We start from the raw sequence: 17,493 nt of genomic DNA on the forward strand, positions 1-17,493 counted from the left end.
TTGCTCTACGACGATTTCGTCCACACACCCTAATCCGAGGTTATCCTATCGATTTAGCGCTACTCCTTCGTTTGGAGATACGGTCGAATCGCTTAAGGCCGTTTATCGGTCGATATTAATGATGACGTCGTGTGAACGGATACAGCGTTAAATCGGTATATCGGCCATTAAACCGATTTAAAGTCGCAGTGTAGACCTGGCCTAAGTTACCTGCAAGTAATGTGTATTACTTGAATGAAATGCTGATTACTCGATTTATGAATGCTGAGATAAAATGGCCATATACCTAAACAGATGATTACTTGCCCCAGATTCCTATTTCGTCTCTCTGTTACACAGTTTTTATTACTCCTGAACTCTCTACCACTTTGTGGGAGAGCTGCATTTACAGTACTTTGGTTCCATGCATTTCTAGTGTCAAATCATTTTTTCCTATTGCTGGTTCAACCAAATTGTTGAATTGCAGAACTGAACCTAGGACAAACTTTTCCTATGCTAAACAAATCATTTTACATCAGCTGGGAAAAAAACGCTCATCCAGGAATCCAAACTCTCAAATTTATATTTTCTCTCTTTCCTTTGGCAACCTCAAGGATAAGAGAGTGACTTCACATTCTCACCACCCTGAAGGGTATGCAATGGGCCATAGCTGCATCTCATGACATGATAGGGCTTGTGTGTATTTTTCATTGCTGCATTGTCCCCTTTATTCTGGGGAATAAAGTTTATTCAAACTACTGTTTGAGCCAAGCTCTGCCCTTCTTTATACCTTGTGCAATTCCTGTGAAGGGAAGAGACGTAATGCTGCTATCCCTGACACCTCTATTTACCTGTATACCTGAAGTCACCTGTATATGCCTGGAGTATTTACTTGACAGCAATGGACACTACTGACTTTAACATGCACTTACTCCTGACTTGAACCTGTGTCTTAATGAAACTACACACGGGGTATAAATCAGGCCACAATTTGACCCTTTCTGCACTTCCCCAATTTAAAGCTCCACCTCACTTTTCCAAATAGCATCCCACAAAAATATTCTGATATTAAAGGGGCACTGCCAATCTGAACTTTTTTAAACTGATGACTTTCAAAAAAATCTAGTTTCTGTTATAGCATTTAAAAAAAATTCTGTATTTTTTTCCTGCTTTCCTATTGGTATTGGCTAAGTCCTTCTCAGGGAAAAAGAAACTGACTGACTTTGGGCTAGATCCTCACTTTATGACTGACCTGTGGGAAGAGGTCACAGACTGTCTTCTGGTCTTCTCTGTGCTACATGTAGGAAGTGTCCTGTGCTGAGTTTATACCAGGCACAGCATACACCATTTCCACCCATCGCACACTGTGGGGAGCAGAGACAGGACTCTATCCAGCCCTGCCTCTTCCTCCCCATTTCTGGTGGAGGGGGGATGTGAGTAACAGCTCAGAACCTGCTTCCCTTGCAGTGCTGCAACACGTGTACAGATGACCCATGCAAGAGAGTAATGATGTGCCTTATGGCCCTTGGTCCCTTACAAAGGGGTGCAGGGCTAGTGAGGATCTACCACTAAGCAGGAGAAACAGTGAAATTGACATTCATACACGCACTGTCAAATGCACAAACTGACAAATAGAAAAAACATTTTGTTTGCTAACTTTTCAATTATTGTAACTTTAGATATTGGCTGTAACTACAGTAGGAACATCACTTTAAAACAGAAACATGATTTTCAAGGGAATGGTATCCCGTTATGTGTCAGTAAGGGAGTTTCTAAGTGTGTAATGTCATGTAGGGGAATAACAGAAATATAAATGACAAATTTTGTTTTCTCACAGAAAAATAAAGATATTTTTCTTCAGCCAACATTCAGACTTGACCCTACAAACACTTGTGTGTGTGCTTACCTTTATGCATGAAGTCAATTTATGGTAAAGTTAAGCATGTTGAATAGGTATGTGCAAGATCAGGGGATCAATACGTATGTAAATATAGTTTAGGATTGTACAGATTGCACTGTATGAATTATTCGAGCCTACCTTTTCCTTGATATTTGCAGGAGAACTGATTTCTGCCATGTCTATTCAGATGAGAATAATCTCTGTCAAGAGGAGAAACAGTAAGAAAAAGATTAATTTACAGGTTGAGTGACGACTTCTCACTAGAGTGCAGAGCCTGCAAAGACTTACGCATGAGCCTAACTTTAAGCAGGTGAGCAGTCTCAATGACATCCCATGAGCAGGATGGGGAACTGGGTAGGTCTTAAGGCTTCCTGAACGATCACACACACACTTGCTCTTTCACTCACCTCTCCTGGAAGGTGGCGTTTTTGGTGGCCATTACGTCCGCAAGGAAGGTGTCCGAGCTAAGGGCCCTCACCTCGGAGCCCTCTTATACATTTTTTTATAAGGACAAAGTACAACTTAGGCCACATCCTAAATTCCTCCCTAAAATAATCTCGCAATTTCATATGGGGCAGCACATTTGTTTCCCAGTATTCTTTCCCAAACCGCACACACACCCAAGTCACTGTAGCCTGCATACTCTGGATGTTCATAGGGCACTAGTATTCTATCTGGAGCGGACTAGACCTTTCCGCAAGTCGACACAGTTGTTTGTCGCCATTGCGGAAGGAATGAAAGGCCTTCCTGTCTTGGCACAACGGATATCATCGTGGATTGTGGACTGCATCCGCATGTGCTATGAGCTCGACTAGGACTCAGGCGTCCTCAGCAGCTTTCCTGGCACAGGTTCTGCTCCAGGAGATCTGTAAAGCAGTCACCTGGTCGTCGGTGCACACTTTCACAGCCCCCTACGCAGTCCATCATCAGGCCAGAGAGGGCGCGGCAGTCGGCAGGGTTGTGCTTCAATCAATTGTTCCATGACTCCTACCCTCCTCCTATGGTAAGCTTGTGAGTCACCTAATGTGTAATGGACTTGAACAATCACTCGAAGAAAAAACAGTTACCTACTTTTTCGTAAATATTGTTCTTCGAGATGTGTTGTTCATGTCCATTACACTTCCCTCCCTCCTTCCCCTCTGTCGGAGTCTCCGGCAAGAAGGAACTGAAGAGGGGTCGGGTCAGCAGGGGTATATATGCACCAGCATGAGGAGCCATTCTGGCGGGGGTCTCCCTGCCGGCCTGACAGGAGCCACTACGGGGACAGTTTCCGACGTCCATGCACGCGGTGCACGCACACCTAATGTGTAATGGATGTGAACAATCACTCGAAGAAGAATGTCTGTTCTCACTTTCAGATGACACTGTGAACAAGAGGCGGGCAGCATTATCTCCTGCGAATGTAAACAAACTTGTTTGTCTGAATGATTGGCTGGACAAGAAATAGGACTGTGTGGACTTTTAGGCTCTATGTACAAAAAAAAACTGCATTCAAAAATAAAACAATGTAAAACTTTAATTCTACATTTGTAAGTTCAACTTTCATGATAAAGTGATTGGACTACAGTACTTGTATTAGGTGAATTGAAAAATCCTATTTCTTTTGTTTTTACAGTGCAAATGTTTGTAATAAAAATAAATATAAAGTGAGCACTGTACACTTTGTATTCTGTGTTATAATTGAAATCCATATATTTGAAAATGTAGAAAATATCCAAAAATATTTAAATAAATGGTATTCTATTATTAACAGTGCGATTAATTGCACAATTAATCGTGATTAATTTTTTAATCACTTGACAGTTCTAGTTCTTTTTATTTACTTTCTCTTTAAACACCTCTTTCTGTTTATACTGCTTCAAATATGTGAGCTATACAATACTTTTAAAATTAAAGAAATTAAATTAGCTGATTCAATTTGCTAAATTACATATCCAATATTTGTTCTTTGTTGCAATGCTCCAACTCAATTTTAAACTAGCTATGAAAACTTAATACAGCACCCAGCTAGTCCCCCCAGTCCCCTTTGCTGTGTGTTTCAGGTATTACTATGACTATCAATGTCCACTGACAGATGTGATGCTGAGCTATTTTACAATTGCAAGTTACTTCAAAAAGGCATAGCAAGCCATACAAAACTAACATGCCCTGAAAAGAGGATTTTTTTTTTAAAAAAAAACATGAACTATTATAATACTGATTTTTACAAGTGGAATCATTCTTCTGCACTTCACACTTTTCATTAATATGCATATTACAGCTGTCAAAATGAAGATACTAAAATTGAGTTTGAAGTATTTTTCATTCACTCTCTCCAGAGACAAATAGCTGAAATAACATGTATGAGAGATTTGTCCATTTAGTATTATTTGTTACATAAGTGAAATAGGAATGATATATTTTAAAGGGAAAATATACTATAAAATTCATGGATTTTTAAAAAATATTCTTTATTCATTTTATTAATAGCTACTTACGATAGTAAAACTTTTTTGTAGAATGGTTTGATTTATTTAGCTGACAGATATTTTTGTATGTGATAACTTTGTGATTCCAGACATTGAAAAATTGCCTCAGTCCCAATTCTGCAAGAAAAGACAACTAACTTTATGCCTGTGAATAGGCCTACTGAAATTAATAGAACTTCTCAGATATGTAAATTTACACACACACCTAGTTTTTGCAGGATCCTTGGAGTCCTTGTTTGTAATTTTTTCTAATGACTAATAAAACTGAATTGGAAAAAACAGATTAGTAGGGGCCTGATCCATCAAACACTTATACTTAATTGTGAGTATAGGAGTAATCCTCATTACTTATATATTTAAAGTTAAGCACAAGTGTATTCTTTGCTGGATTGGGGCCTATGGCTGTAAGAAGTTGAAAAAAAATCTAATTTATGTTTCACTATTTGTGCCTTTTGCTTATTTTTGCATTTCACTCAGCTCAGACAATTGAAACAGACAGGTTGGTTTCACTTTACTTTAGTCAGTTTCATTTTCTGGATCTCCAGTCCTACTCCAGTGTTATTGTGAGTTTACAACATAGCACAACAACATTTACATCAAAATACCCCCCCTTTTTTTTTTGGTAAGTAGTGTTTCCAACTCCAAGCATTCAAATATCATCATGAGTTGGGGTCCCCAAAATTATGACATGGGTTTAAAAATCATGAGGTTTTTTAAAATGGGGATCTTTTCATTTGCTTCTTAGTTTTGGGGCCTTTAGGATTCACATTTTCAAGCTTTTCTCCACAACCCAGAGAGCTAGTAACTTTTTTTTTTTTTAGTGAAAAAGTAAGGCCAGATATAATCACGTCTTCAGTAGCTGGGGCAGTAAGAAAAGAACATAAGAATTGCAACATTGCATAAGCAAATTTTATTTATATTGGGCCAAAAATTGAGCTGTACTAGGTGGCTGTGGAAAGGCCAAAAGTAATGAAAAATAGGCAAGGTACAGAAGGAGCAAAAGACACACCCTTCAAACATTTTGGAAGATTTCACTTCCATGGATCTCTTTGCTGCAAATTCCACAGCTCACCACGGAAGGAGGAAATATAGTGTGCTAGACATCTGGACAAGGCAATGCAGCACAGATCCACTTGGCCGCAAACTTGCACATGCGAGGAGTACTGTACCATGTTTGCTGCTGCTCATTGCTTTCAGCTATAGCCGTGTAGCCTGCTAGCTATGTATGTGGCCCGGGTATGTGCAGACTAGAGAGAAGATTCCATTTACCCCATCTCTCTCATAGTTCCTATAGGCAAAACTTTTGTACTTTGGCTTTGCCTGAAGGCTCAGAATTAGGCCCACAAGATTCTGTAAACCCTTTGTGTGGGGAAAAAAAAAGTGTGTGTGGGGGAGAGGAGTCCTCGTATAGTCCTCTTGAAAGAAAAGTTTCCACTGAATGCAAAGGAGATTTTGCTTGCGTAGGGGCTGCAGGATGAGGTCTAAATTCCAAAGGCTCGATTCCAATAGCCTATTATCCAGAAGCACCATACTATACAAGTGATCTCATTGATCCCAGTGCTGCTTCTTGTAGAGCAAGGGCAGCAGAACTGGCCCTAAATTTTGGGGCTAAAACTAGTTGAGGGTGTTGCTTTAATTACCAGTGACAGCACAAAAGAAACACAGTTGCAGCAAGACCTTTAGTAAAGATTTTTCTGCAGTAAAAAAGTATATTGTTTGAATTAATGCAAGCACTGAATATTAAATACACTAAACATGCAGTACAAAAAGCATGATGGAAAAGCTTTTCAGCCTCAATGTCAGTGTAAATGCTTTGCCTCTTTACAGCATCTCTCACTCACATTTCTGGTTCTGAAATGTCACTGTACGTTTAGCTATACCTCTTCTATTAGAAAGAAAGAAAAAAAAAGAAAGAAAGAAAGAAAATTCTCTTCCGTTCTTTCCATCTCTTATTTAAGCAGGTCATTACCATCCAATACTGGTTTCCAAACACATTTCCTGAAACAGAAAAATGCTCTCAGTCACTTCTCGTATCATGCCCTTAAATATATGGAGTAAGATGGCAGGTGGCTATAGTATTTCTATACCTGTTGCACACTTTCAAATTCTAGCCTTGTAAAATGGAGCATTTTAATACAATAATCACACAATGAAAACGACAACTGCAGGAGACACACTTCAGGAAATGCTTCAAAGCCTTCCTATTTGATAAAGCTTTTCCAGCCCTAACCAGTATGCCCTTCAAAGCCATGCCCTTCATTCCTTCCCTCCCCTATGAAACAAACAAACAAACACGACTTCGCACCAACCAAAGTCTTCTGTAACCCCTAAAGGGAGAAGAGTAAGAGACTTCATAAAATCCGCTAGGGACTTTAATTACTGTCCATCTATTTCATGTGGAAAGAGTTTGGATTCTGCTGTGATGGCCAGCAGTATAAAACTCTTAAGACAAATAGATAGGAGAGGAACTTATCTTTATTAAATACATATACACACAAAGTAAATCCCAGTACAAAGCAAAGCTCATGGCATGCATAGTTCTGCATTTGAGTACTAGTAAAGATTTATGGATTACGGATCATTATTTTGACAAAACGTTCTGAACCCCCTTCAGCCTATCAGTACAGTGGAATTAAACACCAACGAAAGAAAATGAACACTATAGCTAAAACCAATATAAACAGATCCTAGCTAATACAAGAAATGCAAAAAAGGAAAACCTCATTAGCATTAATTTTTGTTCAATTCTGCTATTTTATTTGGAATAATTTTTTCTATATGGCCCCATTTCCACACACCAATGTTCTCATTCTTTTGTGATTTGTAGCTTTGGGGGTTCTGTTATTTTAAACATTTTTCTCTTAAACCGAAAGGTTTTCATTTTGAAAATTTAAAAAAAAAGTATTGTTCAGATATGAACAAAAGTGGTTGCTTATGTGTTTGATTTTATCTCTAAAACTTAACACACAGCTACTGCATATGCTGGCTGGACATACCAGTAAACAAAACCAGCCCACTTCTGCCCCAGTGCAGTGGTCCCATTGGCATAGCCAATTATATTGAAACAAGTTTTTCCACCCAGCTTCAATATCATTGGCTGACAGCTCCTCCTGCCCTTGTAGCCATTTTCTCTCTCTGTCTTAAAGGAACTCAGGCCAAACTGTCCTGTGTTCAGCCTCAGTGGTGCACCATGTGCCTGCTGGCCTTCTAATTAAACTGCACAAGTGTAATACCTTTTGGGGATTTCCAAATCATAGAGCACTCCAACGGGGCAGGTCTAGGTAAAGATACCAAACATCACGCATTGTGGGTGACACTTCCACATTGGGCAGTTCTGTGATGCCTGCCTGCATCTCTGGGAGAATGAGAAGCCCCCTACAGCATGCCACCTCCATTGCAAAAACTTGGCAATTACTCTCTAGTAAACTGAAACTTCAGTCCCAGCACTAATAGTAAAAGAAAAAAAAAAAAGGCAAACACCCATAGAGAGTAAAGGAACTATGATCTATATGCTACAGGAGTTTATAAAGAATGGATCTTGTCAGACACACGATTGTTGTAATTTCTCAGCTTAAAAACATCTGGACAACGGGCGTGATTAGAGTATGGCTATCTTCCAAAGGGATGTGGCGGATGCACCACTGTTTGGGTCATTTAAAACTGGATTATGCAGCTGAAAATACAATGGGCACAATGATCTAATACTGCAGGTTTTCCCATTTCTAGTTTTATGATTCTAAAACAAGCTCCCTCAAACTGACCTCCCAGTTGCAAACACACTTCCTCTTCTGCCCAGTGACACATGTCCCCAAACAGGCCTCTTTTTGAGCACGCAGGTCCCCCTTTATCTCCTGAATGACAGGAGTTCCTAGTTTAACTCCCTTTTCCAATTATCAAACCCTTGCATGTCCCCACCACTAATCCACTCCCTTTCTCAGGGCATTTCTACCCTGGGGCACTCAGGAGAGCTAAGGTGAATCAATTAAAAGTGAGAAGTAAATACACAGAAATTAAAATGTATTAAACCCTTTGACCCTAAAAGCATCCCTATGCCAGAAAGCAAGAGACTCCCTGGTATCTAACACAAGTTTCAGCTGGCCTGATCAGCTCAATGTATTCAAACTTACTATTGTTGTAATCTGTAGCTAAAAGGCATCATGTAATATGTGACTAGAAAACAAATAACTCACTGAACAATAATATTCTTGTGTGATGTATGTATGGTGTTGCGGAGTAGGTACACCCTGCCACAGGGTATCAGATCACGTGTGGTACAAAAGAAGGGAAAAGGCTGTACTGCAGCCAGTTAGTTCTTATACTAATGACTTTTAGTATGGCCGTGGTAGTTTGGCCTAGTGGCTGGTGTCAATGAGGCCCTTCTGCACAGCGCAGCATGGCCCAATGGCCAGTAAGTAGACGGCCCTTCCACTCAGAGCAATGTGCCCAAGGGTCAGAGTCAGTCACCGGCCCTTCTACACGGGGCTGTGTGGGCCATGGGCCAGAGCCAGCAAACGGCTCTCCTATATGGAGCAGTGTGGCCCAATGGCCAGAGTCAGTAAACGGCCCTTCTACCCAGGGCAGTGTGGTCCAATGGCCCGAGTCAGCATAGTAGCCCACCTCTGTGGGATTGCATGGCCTGCTGGCCCATTGGGAGAGTGGGGCACCACTCAGGGGGACTCAGACCCTCCCTGCTTCTCTGAGTTCCAGCCAAGGGTCCTATTGGTGGTGGAGGTGCTCATCACCAAGTCAGAGGGATCCTCCCAAAACACACTGACTGGTTCCCCAGTTTATTCACCGTGAAAAAGTTAAAGTCCCCTGGGCTGCTTCTGACCCTTTTCCCTTGTCAAAGATCCCTGGTTCCTCTGAGGCTCTGGGGCCCTCAAATGGCCAGGCTCCTGCCGGTGAAGCCCCTTCTCGGGGCTCATTGGGCAGCCTGGAGTCTGTCTGGCACTCTGCGAGCTGTGGTCCCGCAGTCGGAGCCTGTAGCAACTCCCTGGAGAGAGCTCACAGCCTGCAACCTTCCCCTCCAGCAGCCTGCCCAGACTGAGCTGGGCTGCTACCTTTTATATGCTGCCTCCAGACTGAGCAAGCCCAGCAGAGGCGGAGGGGTGGGGCTTCCTCAGCCTGCAAAGCAGAGTTAACCCTCTTGGGGCTGGATGCAGGGTAGGTACGCCCTGTCACATATGGTCAACCCGCAAAGGATCATGCAGATATGCTGAAATTATAGTTAAAATGTGTTTAAACCAGGCATGCTGGGGGAACTGATGAACAAGTTTTCTCCAGACAAAGGAAAGAGGCCAACACCTCAAACCAGGTGTGGCTATATTCAATGGACTATTCATTAGCATTGGAAGTTGCAGGAAAAGATAATTTGCATCGTAAAAATCACCAGCATGGGAGAAGACAGCATGGAATCTACTCCAGACAGAATGATGTCAATATCCACAAGGAAAAATAAACTTTATCTGGGATGCATTTCAGAAGAATACATTTCAAAGGTTTACTGCACTATAAACAGAAGGGCATCAAGCTCCTAAGTTATCCTTCGACTGAGGAGACAAGGATAGTCAGCGTCTTGGTCTCTGTGAGGATTCTGGCTAAGAGCTAGACAGCCATTGCTGGAAAAGAAAGATTGGTGAGGAACCGAGAACAAAGACTGTAGCTTGTTAAGTCTTAGCCATTATAAAGCATATTTTACTTTTGTTTATTTGGAATCCTTTATCTCTAGCTACCTATCTTTATCCCTTACACTTGAACTCACGTAAAATCTCTCTTTGGTTAAATAAACTTGTTTTATTTCTTATCTAAACCAACCCAGTGCTTTGATTGAACTGATTAACACCAGAAGCTGCTGTTTCTGTCTCTTTAAAGGAGAGCAAACACGCTAGCTTTTGTGAATGTATGGTGACAGGGGCTGTGCATTGCAGAGAGACATCTCTGAGGAACTCGTGGGCTGGAGTTCATTGATTGTTACCTGCTAGGCAAGGTTTGGGCTGAGAGCGCGCTAAGTTTGCTGGCAAGGCAGACAAGCTGGTGTGTCAGAGAGTTTTCACACACAGCAGCAAAGCTCCCACTTGCCGAGGCAGAGAGGCGCAACACAGTGTCTCACAGCTCTGGGTATCTACAGCAGTTTGTCACAAACTGCCTTCTGGATGCTCGCTCTCATTTAGGAATAAAGCAGCATTTGTTTGCTGTAACTTAATTCTAAATTACAGTGAACTAAGGCCACTTTACTCCTGAACAAAAGCATCCAGATGGTTGTTTAACATGCTTGAATTTGGCGATGGCCAAAGCAGCTAATGTGATCCTGGGATGCATAAACAGGTGACTCTTAAGTAGTAGCAGAGAGGTTATTTTACCTTTGTATTTGGCACTGGTGTGACCACTTCTGGAACACTGTGTCCAGTTCTGGTGTCCAGAATTCCAGAAGCATGCTGATAACTTGGAGAGAGTTCAGATAAGAGCCATGAGAATGATTAAAAGATTGGAAAACTTGCCTTCCAGTGATAGACTCAAAGAGATCAAGCTATTCAGCTTAACAGAAAGGTTAAGGGACAACCTGATTACAGTCTATAAGTATCTACATGGGGAACAAATATTTACTAATGGGCTCTTCAGTCTAACAGAGAAAGGTATAACATGATTCAATGTCTGAAAGGTGAAGCTAGACAAAGTCAGACAGGAAATAAGGCATACATTTTTAATGGAGAGCGTAATTAACCAATGGAACAATTTACCAAAGGCTGTGGTGGAATCTCCATCACGGACAATTTGTAAACCAAGATTATGTGCTCTAGGAATTATTTGGGGGAAGTTCTATGGCCTGTGGTATACAGGCGATCAGACTAGCTGGTCACAGTGGTCCCTTCTGGCCCTGGAATCTATGAATTTATGTGCCCTGATTTCAAACATTATTTGATATGATTTGTCTCTCCTGAGTGCCTGCATCTAGACATGCCCTCAGGCATCTGCTGCATTCTGTGTTAGCCTAACCCCCTCTTTCTTCCAGCAAATTTCTTTTGCACGTCCTGTGACAAGGCACCTCCCACAGCTGGATGCCACCCAGGATAACTCTCTCGCTGCCATCCCCCTCCCTGGTCCTTCAATAACAATATCAGACTGCTGTCCTACTTTTCCCTTTTAAAAGTCTGATAATCTATTACTGCAGTATCTCTTACAAAGACAACTGGCAGTAGGTAACAAGTTTATCAACAGCAGTGCAATAAATCCATTCTTCAGTCCTACCAAATGTGACTGTACAACCACTGAAAGTCAGAGCTGTTGCTTGTGCAGACTTTCACCATTCACTGCAGAGTGCAGTCTTTGCAGTTTTATTATTCAGAATGCGTTCATCTAGTATATCGATGAAGGACTGAAGTGTACTTTCACTAAGAGTCATTTAATCATTTCCAAGTTACTCAGTCAAAATGCTGCTGCTAGGAGAGCCTGGCACACAATGTACAGGAAACCAAAGTAAATAGTTTCAGAGCCAGCTTCAAAATACAGGACACAATGTACTAAACATCTAATGAGATTGCAGTGGCTGGACTGTGCTCACTTCTTCTGCATGCCTACTTCCTCTACAAAATCAGATTCCCTTTTTAAATGAGTTTGCTATCTGTGCCAGGTGTATTGTATTAGACTGTCTTCTCTGTAGTCTACCATATGTTTTAGGTAATGACAAAAGGCAGCAGAGTTAGAAATATAAGGCCTTCAGTTCACATGCATAATTTCCATAGACATTATCTTCGCGAGGTATCTGCCAAACTGATACAGAATTCCAAATAAATACGAATGTGGGCTTTTGGTACATTTTCTTGTATCAAATCTTTGTTTAGAAATTTATCAAAAATCTTATAAAATGCAGTCAAATGCACCTATTTCAAAATGATACAGGGGATCACTCCTCAGTTCCCCTCCTCTGTTTTGTTTAAATAACTCAAAACAAAATTATCCCTTCATGTCCAGATCTAAACGCTGACCCGTATGTGACTGTAATTTACATATCCTAAACGTACTATCTTACCAATGAGAGATGGACCAAAACAGAACCTTGTTGCATGCAGATCAGATTTTTTTGATACAATGCTTTCTGAGGAAAAAACCTATCTAAAAGATAGTTTTAATTAAGATACATTATAGCTCAAAGATATTGCATCATGGAATAGAGATTATAAATTCTAATTCTACAGTATGAGACAATATATTCATATAATGTTTAAGAGAAGTTTTGCGAATGAGTTCTAATAGTTCAGGGATTAGAGACCCAATCTTATAGGGTTCCAGGGGCTACTGTATGGATTATTTAGGTTAATCTTTCTATCTACCCAATGGGACTCAGTGCTCAATCTAGAAGATACCACCAGAGATGCTTAGTTTTGCAGTTCTCAAACTGTGGATTTCTCTCTCCAGAGATAACATGCTTGTTAGCAAAAATGTTTTAAAATAAATAAATAATATATAGAAGTGAGAAATAACAGACCTCAACCCTACTTTCCCTCTGCAAATTTGTTTACAGAGTCAATCCCTTATCTTTCTCTAAAAGTGCAAAGTTTCAAAAAGTTCAATGAATAGAAGATTGTTGGGGGGGAATAGATTTGGACAAGGAAAAGAACTCTGGACATAAATTCGAGAAGGGAGGGACAGGCAGTAGAAACAAAAGCGAAACTGTTTGAGCAGCATATTCCAGAAGTCTTGAGGTCTTTCTGAGTGTAGGCTTCATTGATTTGAGATCTACCATACCATTGTCTCACTAGAAGGGAAAACCTATAACGGCAGCAGGCCATAAAAGAGACCCAGTTTGGGAATATTTTAATGAAGTTCCTCTATCTGTGGGTAAAAGCATGCATGCAAAATGCAAACAGTGCAACAAAGAAATGCAAGGCCTGGTTGCCCAAATGAAACATCATGAGAAGTGTTCCTTCTCAGGAGGAAGCTGCCTTGAAGATGATGAAAAAAACATGTTTGAACATACAGGATCTTCAGCTTGGTAAACTGTTTTATTTCATACTTCTTCCTTCAGGACTTCCTGTCTTCCTTCTGGACTATTCTTGAATTCTCATGTTTGAGCAAAAAATGTAGTTGTGATAAAAAATAAATAGCTGAGAATAGGCAGATTCTTTCCTTTACAATTCACCTGATAAAGTAGACTAAGTGTCAGTGACAGCAATAAGTAAACAAATGAAGCAGTATGGTAATAATAATTAAATAACTGCATTGACTTATTTTGTTTAGGAGAATCCATCCTCAACATACAGGATTCTGAAGACTATCCACCTTCAAGATCACCACCATTTTCTATAGTTTCAGAGTTATCTGCCAATGATAGTGTTTCAGTCACATCATGTATGTCACATAGCCACAGTACATCACCTGTAGCAAAAAGAAAAAAAAAAATCTCCATCGTCCAGAAACAACCATAGATAAGTTTGTGATGAGAACCAGCAGATTACAAGAAGTGGTAATTGATGAAAAAATTGCCTGGTTTGTTTATGCAACAAACTCTCCTTTCTGTATGACTGAGAACCCACACTTCATTAACAAGGTTCAGTCATTAAGACCAGGATACTGTCTACCCAATAGAGCCGATGTCACAGGCAAATTGCTGGATAAAGTGTATGAAAGAGAAATTAAGCAGTGTGCAAAAGGTCTAGAGGGTGAAATTGTTAACCTGAGTCTTGATGGATGGATCAGTGTCCACAATGATCCTGTTGTACGTGCTTGCGTGACAAAAGAAGGGAATGACTTCCTTACAGAAACAACTGATACATCAGGAAAGGCGCACACAGCAGAATACTTACAAGAAGAAGCAGTAAAAGTTATAACAAACTGTGAAAAAAAAATTTGAATGTCTAGTAAGCAGCTTGGTCACAGACAATGCTGCAAACGTATCCGAGATGAGAAGAAATTATTTAGAAGAGAATGAAGAGAGTCCCAAACTAATAACATATGGTTGCAGTGCTCATTTGATGCACCTCCTAGCCAAAGACTTCAGTATTCCAGAAATAAAGGCTAATGCTGAAATTGCAAAATACTTCCATAACAACCACTTTTCAGCAGTTGCTCTGAAAATAGTGGGAGGAACCAAACTAACTCTCCTACAAAACAAGTGATGGAATTCAGAAGTGGACTGTTTTGAGCATTATATCAAGAACTGGCCTAATCTGATGACAGTTTGTGAACAAAATTGTGAAAAAATAGATGGCATGGTCACAGCCAAAGTTCTCCACATTGGACTTATGAGAAATGTTGAAAACATGCTGAGTACCCTGAAGCCTATTTCTGTAGCCTTGAACAAAATTCAGGGAAATAGCTGTTTTATTGCTGATGCTGTTGAAATTTGGAAGGAACTGAGTGAGATCTTAAAAAGAGAAATAGGCAATGACAGAGTTAAATTACAAGCATTAAAAAATGAATAGGACAAGCACTATCTTCAGCTCATTTTCTTGCAAATATTCTCAATACTCGGTACCAGGGTCAAACCTTAACTGTTGAAGAAGAGGAGGTTATGACATGGACATCCAGCAATCATCCCTCAATAATGCCAACTATAATAAACTTCAGAGCTAAGAGTGAACCATTCAAGAAATATATGTTTGCTGAAGATATTTTAAAGAAAGTCACACCAGTGAACTGGTGGAAGTCACTTAAGCACTTGGATTCAGAGATTGTTGAAGTCATAATCTCACTTTTAACAGCAGTAGCTTCTTCTGCCGGTGCAGAAAGAATATTTTCTTCCTTTGGACTAATTCACGCCAAATTGAGAAATCGTTTGAGACCTGAAAAAGCAGGAAAGCTTGTTTTTCTTTTCTAGATTATGAACAAACAGGAAAATGAAGGTGAAGATGACTGCGTTAGCTGCAGAAGCCAATATTTTAAGTTTCTCATGTTGACCTGGCTGACATAGTCAATTTAATTTTTTTTTTAAATTTCATTTAAATATTTTAGTTAAAAACAATTAACAAAACAAACCTAAATCCAAAAATTCATACGCTTGTTTTCTTAAAATATTATGTGTTTGCTGTTGAAGAAGACAATCCAGAATACACAGCATTGTTGTTTTAGTTAAATAAAACAATTTAAATGTCTGTCTGGTGATGTTCTCTAATACAGCATGGCAAGAAAATCCTCCAAATATTAATGATTAACCTGTTGAACTGGAGATAGTTTGCCTCCCAATGACTTCATAAATATCTGCTTCAATTACCTTTGGTAAATGAAATAACCAAACAATTATTCATTTTCTGATATAGCTGTTAAACTAATCTGAAAAGTTTCAAAATAAATCACTTTAAAAATGTATACTGTGTACCTTCCAAAAATGAAACCTACATCTATCTCCGAGTTGTGAAAAATATGCATTAAGGTTATAATAACCAACAAGAATGCACTTTTATGTAGAAATCTATGATGAAATCAAGTCTTCCTGACTAGTGATTTAAATCAGTTTGATTAAACCAAATCCACCCTGCTCATATATCTGCACAGAGCATGTGTAATTTATCACCTTTCAGAAAAAAAGTTCGGGTCCCTAATAAATTAGCTGTACAAATTAGCAGGGCACATTTCCCAAAAGTAAAAAAAATGCATATCTATGTACTTACTAGAGGATAGTAACAATAGACTTGAAGCTCACGCACAGATTTCTGCCAAGGGTAAGGTTAAAATTTACAATACATGGAGGTAGCTCAGGCTCCATGACCACGCCTTGTCCTCTTGAGCTATCCAGTTACTAGGTATGTCTCCAGTGCAATGGAAGGTGTGATCACGCAGGGGTAGACACACCTGCAACAGCTTTAATCTATCTAGCACAGCTGCAGTGAGAGCTCCAGGGCAGATTAGCAACACCAGTATATAATCAGGGCCAGTACACCCCACATTGAAACCCAGATCACTGCATATTCCCTGCTATTTTTGGCTGTGCTAACTAGATTAAAACTAGCAAGAGCATGTCTACCTGAACTGCAATGACACCTCTGACTGCAGTGTATACTTATTGCTACAATGGACTGTTTGCAAACCCTCTTATCTAGTCTTGTTTCACATGCACATTTCAATCTCTTTGGAGAGCTATACTCTTTCTTTAATAATTTTTTCAATATTACTTTCTCAATGGGCCAGTGGGTACCCTGCACTAGCTGAGATAAATGTTGAGCGTCTGAAGTCCATTGGAGAAGAATTAGAGCCATGCTATGTGGCCCAGCTCTGCACAAATAACAACAGTATAAGAAGCTGCTGTGTCTCAGGAACCCATTTTTCAAATGACCTCAAATTTGGACCACTAACACTAGACACGACTCCTGTGAGGCACATATTTTCAAGACAATCTGAGTAAGCATGTGAATTTAAAAGCACTTAGAAGAGTCAACCTCTAAACAGAAAGCACTACTCGACCTTAAAAATATCAGAGATGATGCTCTGCTTTAATAAATCAATAAAAATCATTCTCGGGAGCTTTTATCTCACTAGGGCAGAATCTCATGAGAACAGTCAACCTCAGGAGAATGCAAAATATATGTTTGCATTTGCAATAATAAAAATGGCAACACACAGTCATTATTCATCTTGCATTTGTGCAATTGGCATAAAAACAAAGGTGGCTTATGTATTTATTATTTGTACAAATACCTGGAATTAGAAGCTAATTCTCTTTTCACGTTTAATTGTAAATATGTCAGTTCAAATTCTCACTCTTATGTTTCTGCAACCTTTCAGACTCTTTTAGGGCAGAATTTTGGCCATTATTCTTGCCATATTAGTATTTATTTATTTTAAATCTATGGTACAAGAAATGTGAAACACAGCACAGGCGCAAGGCCAGATCCTGCAGTCATTTGTTGCAACCATTTACTTGAATGCAGAAGCTGGCACACAATATAGTAAAAGTACACGTTTCCCTATACAATTCAGAATACTACAAATACATATATATAAACACACACACAGAGATATTTTGTTCGTATAAAATTATGCACAACACCTATGTTGGTGTCACTAAGGATAATCCTAAGTAACTTAAAAGGTAAAAGGCAATAAGGATATACAGTCTCCCTGTTTAGGCCTCAGATGAGCAGAAGTTCTTCCATGTTTAAACTCTAATTGACCTAACAGGCCAATAAATCGAAAAGGCCAGGTGCAATGTCCCTT

At 39.7% G+C, this 17,493-nt stretch overlaps 1 protein-coding gene across 7 annotated transcripts in view; it reads right to left on the reverse strand.

Annotated features, from left to right (window-relative positions):
• SPATS2L (spermatogenesis associated serine rich 2 like) overlaps positions 1-17,493 on the reverse strand; it is a 126,078-nt gene that overhangs the window by 64,473 nt on the left and 44,112 nt on the right. For 5 of the 7 annotated variants that reach the window (XM_075070031.1, XM_075070032.1, XM_075070028.1 and 2 more), the window contains one exon: positions 2,018-2,079. The exons of 1 other annotated variant lie outside the window; for it this stretch is intronic. In XM_075070031.1, the coding sequence (XP_074926132.1) occupies positions 2,018-2,056 (39 nt within the window). In that variant the 5' untranslated portion in view covers positions 2,057-2,079. Of the gene's footprint in view, positions 1-2,017; positions 2,080-4,356; positions 4,465-17,493 lie in introns of all 7 variants that reach the window. One more of the 7 variants, XM_075070030.1, reaches the window with a different exon arrangement.

The sequence above is a fragment of the Chelonoidis abingdonii genome, chromosome 10 (genome assembly GCF_003597395.2).
Source record: "Chelonoidis abingdonii isolate Lonesome George chromosome 10, CheloAbing_2.0, whole genome shotgun sequence".
Lineage (NCBI taxonomy): Eukaryota > Metazoa > Chordata > Testudines > Testudinidae > Chelonoidis > Chelonoidis abingdonii.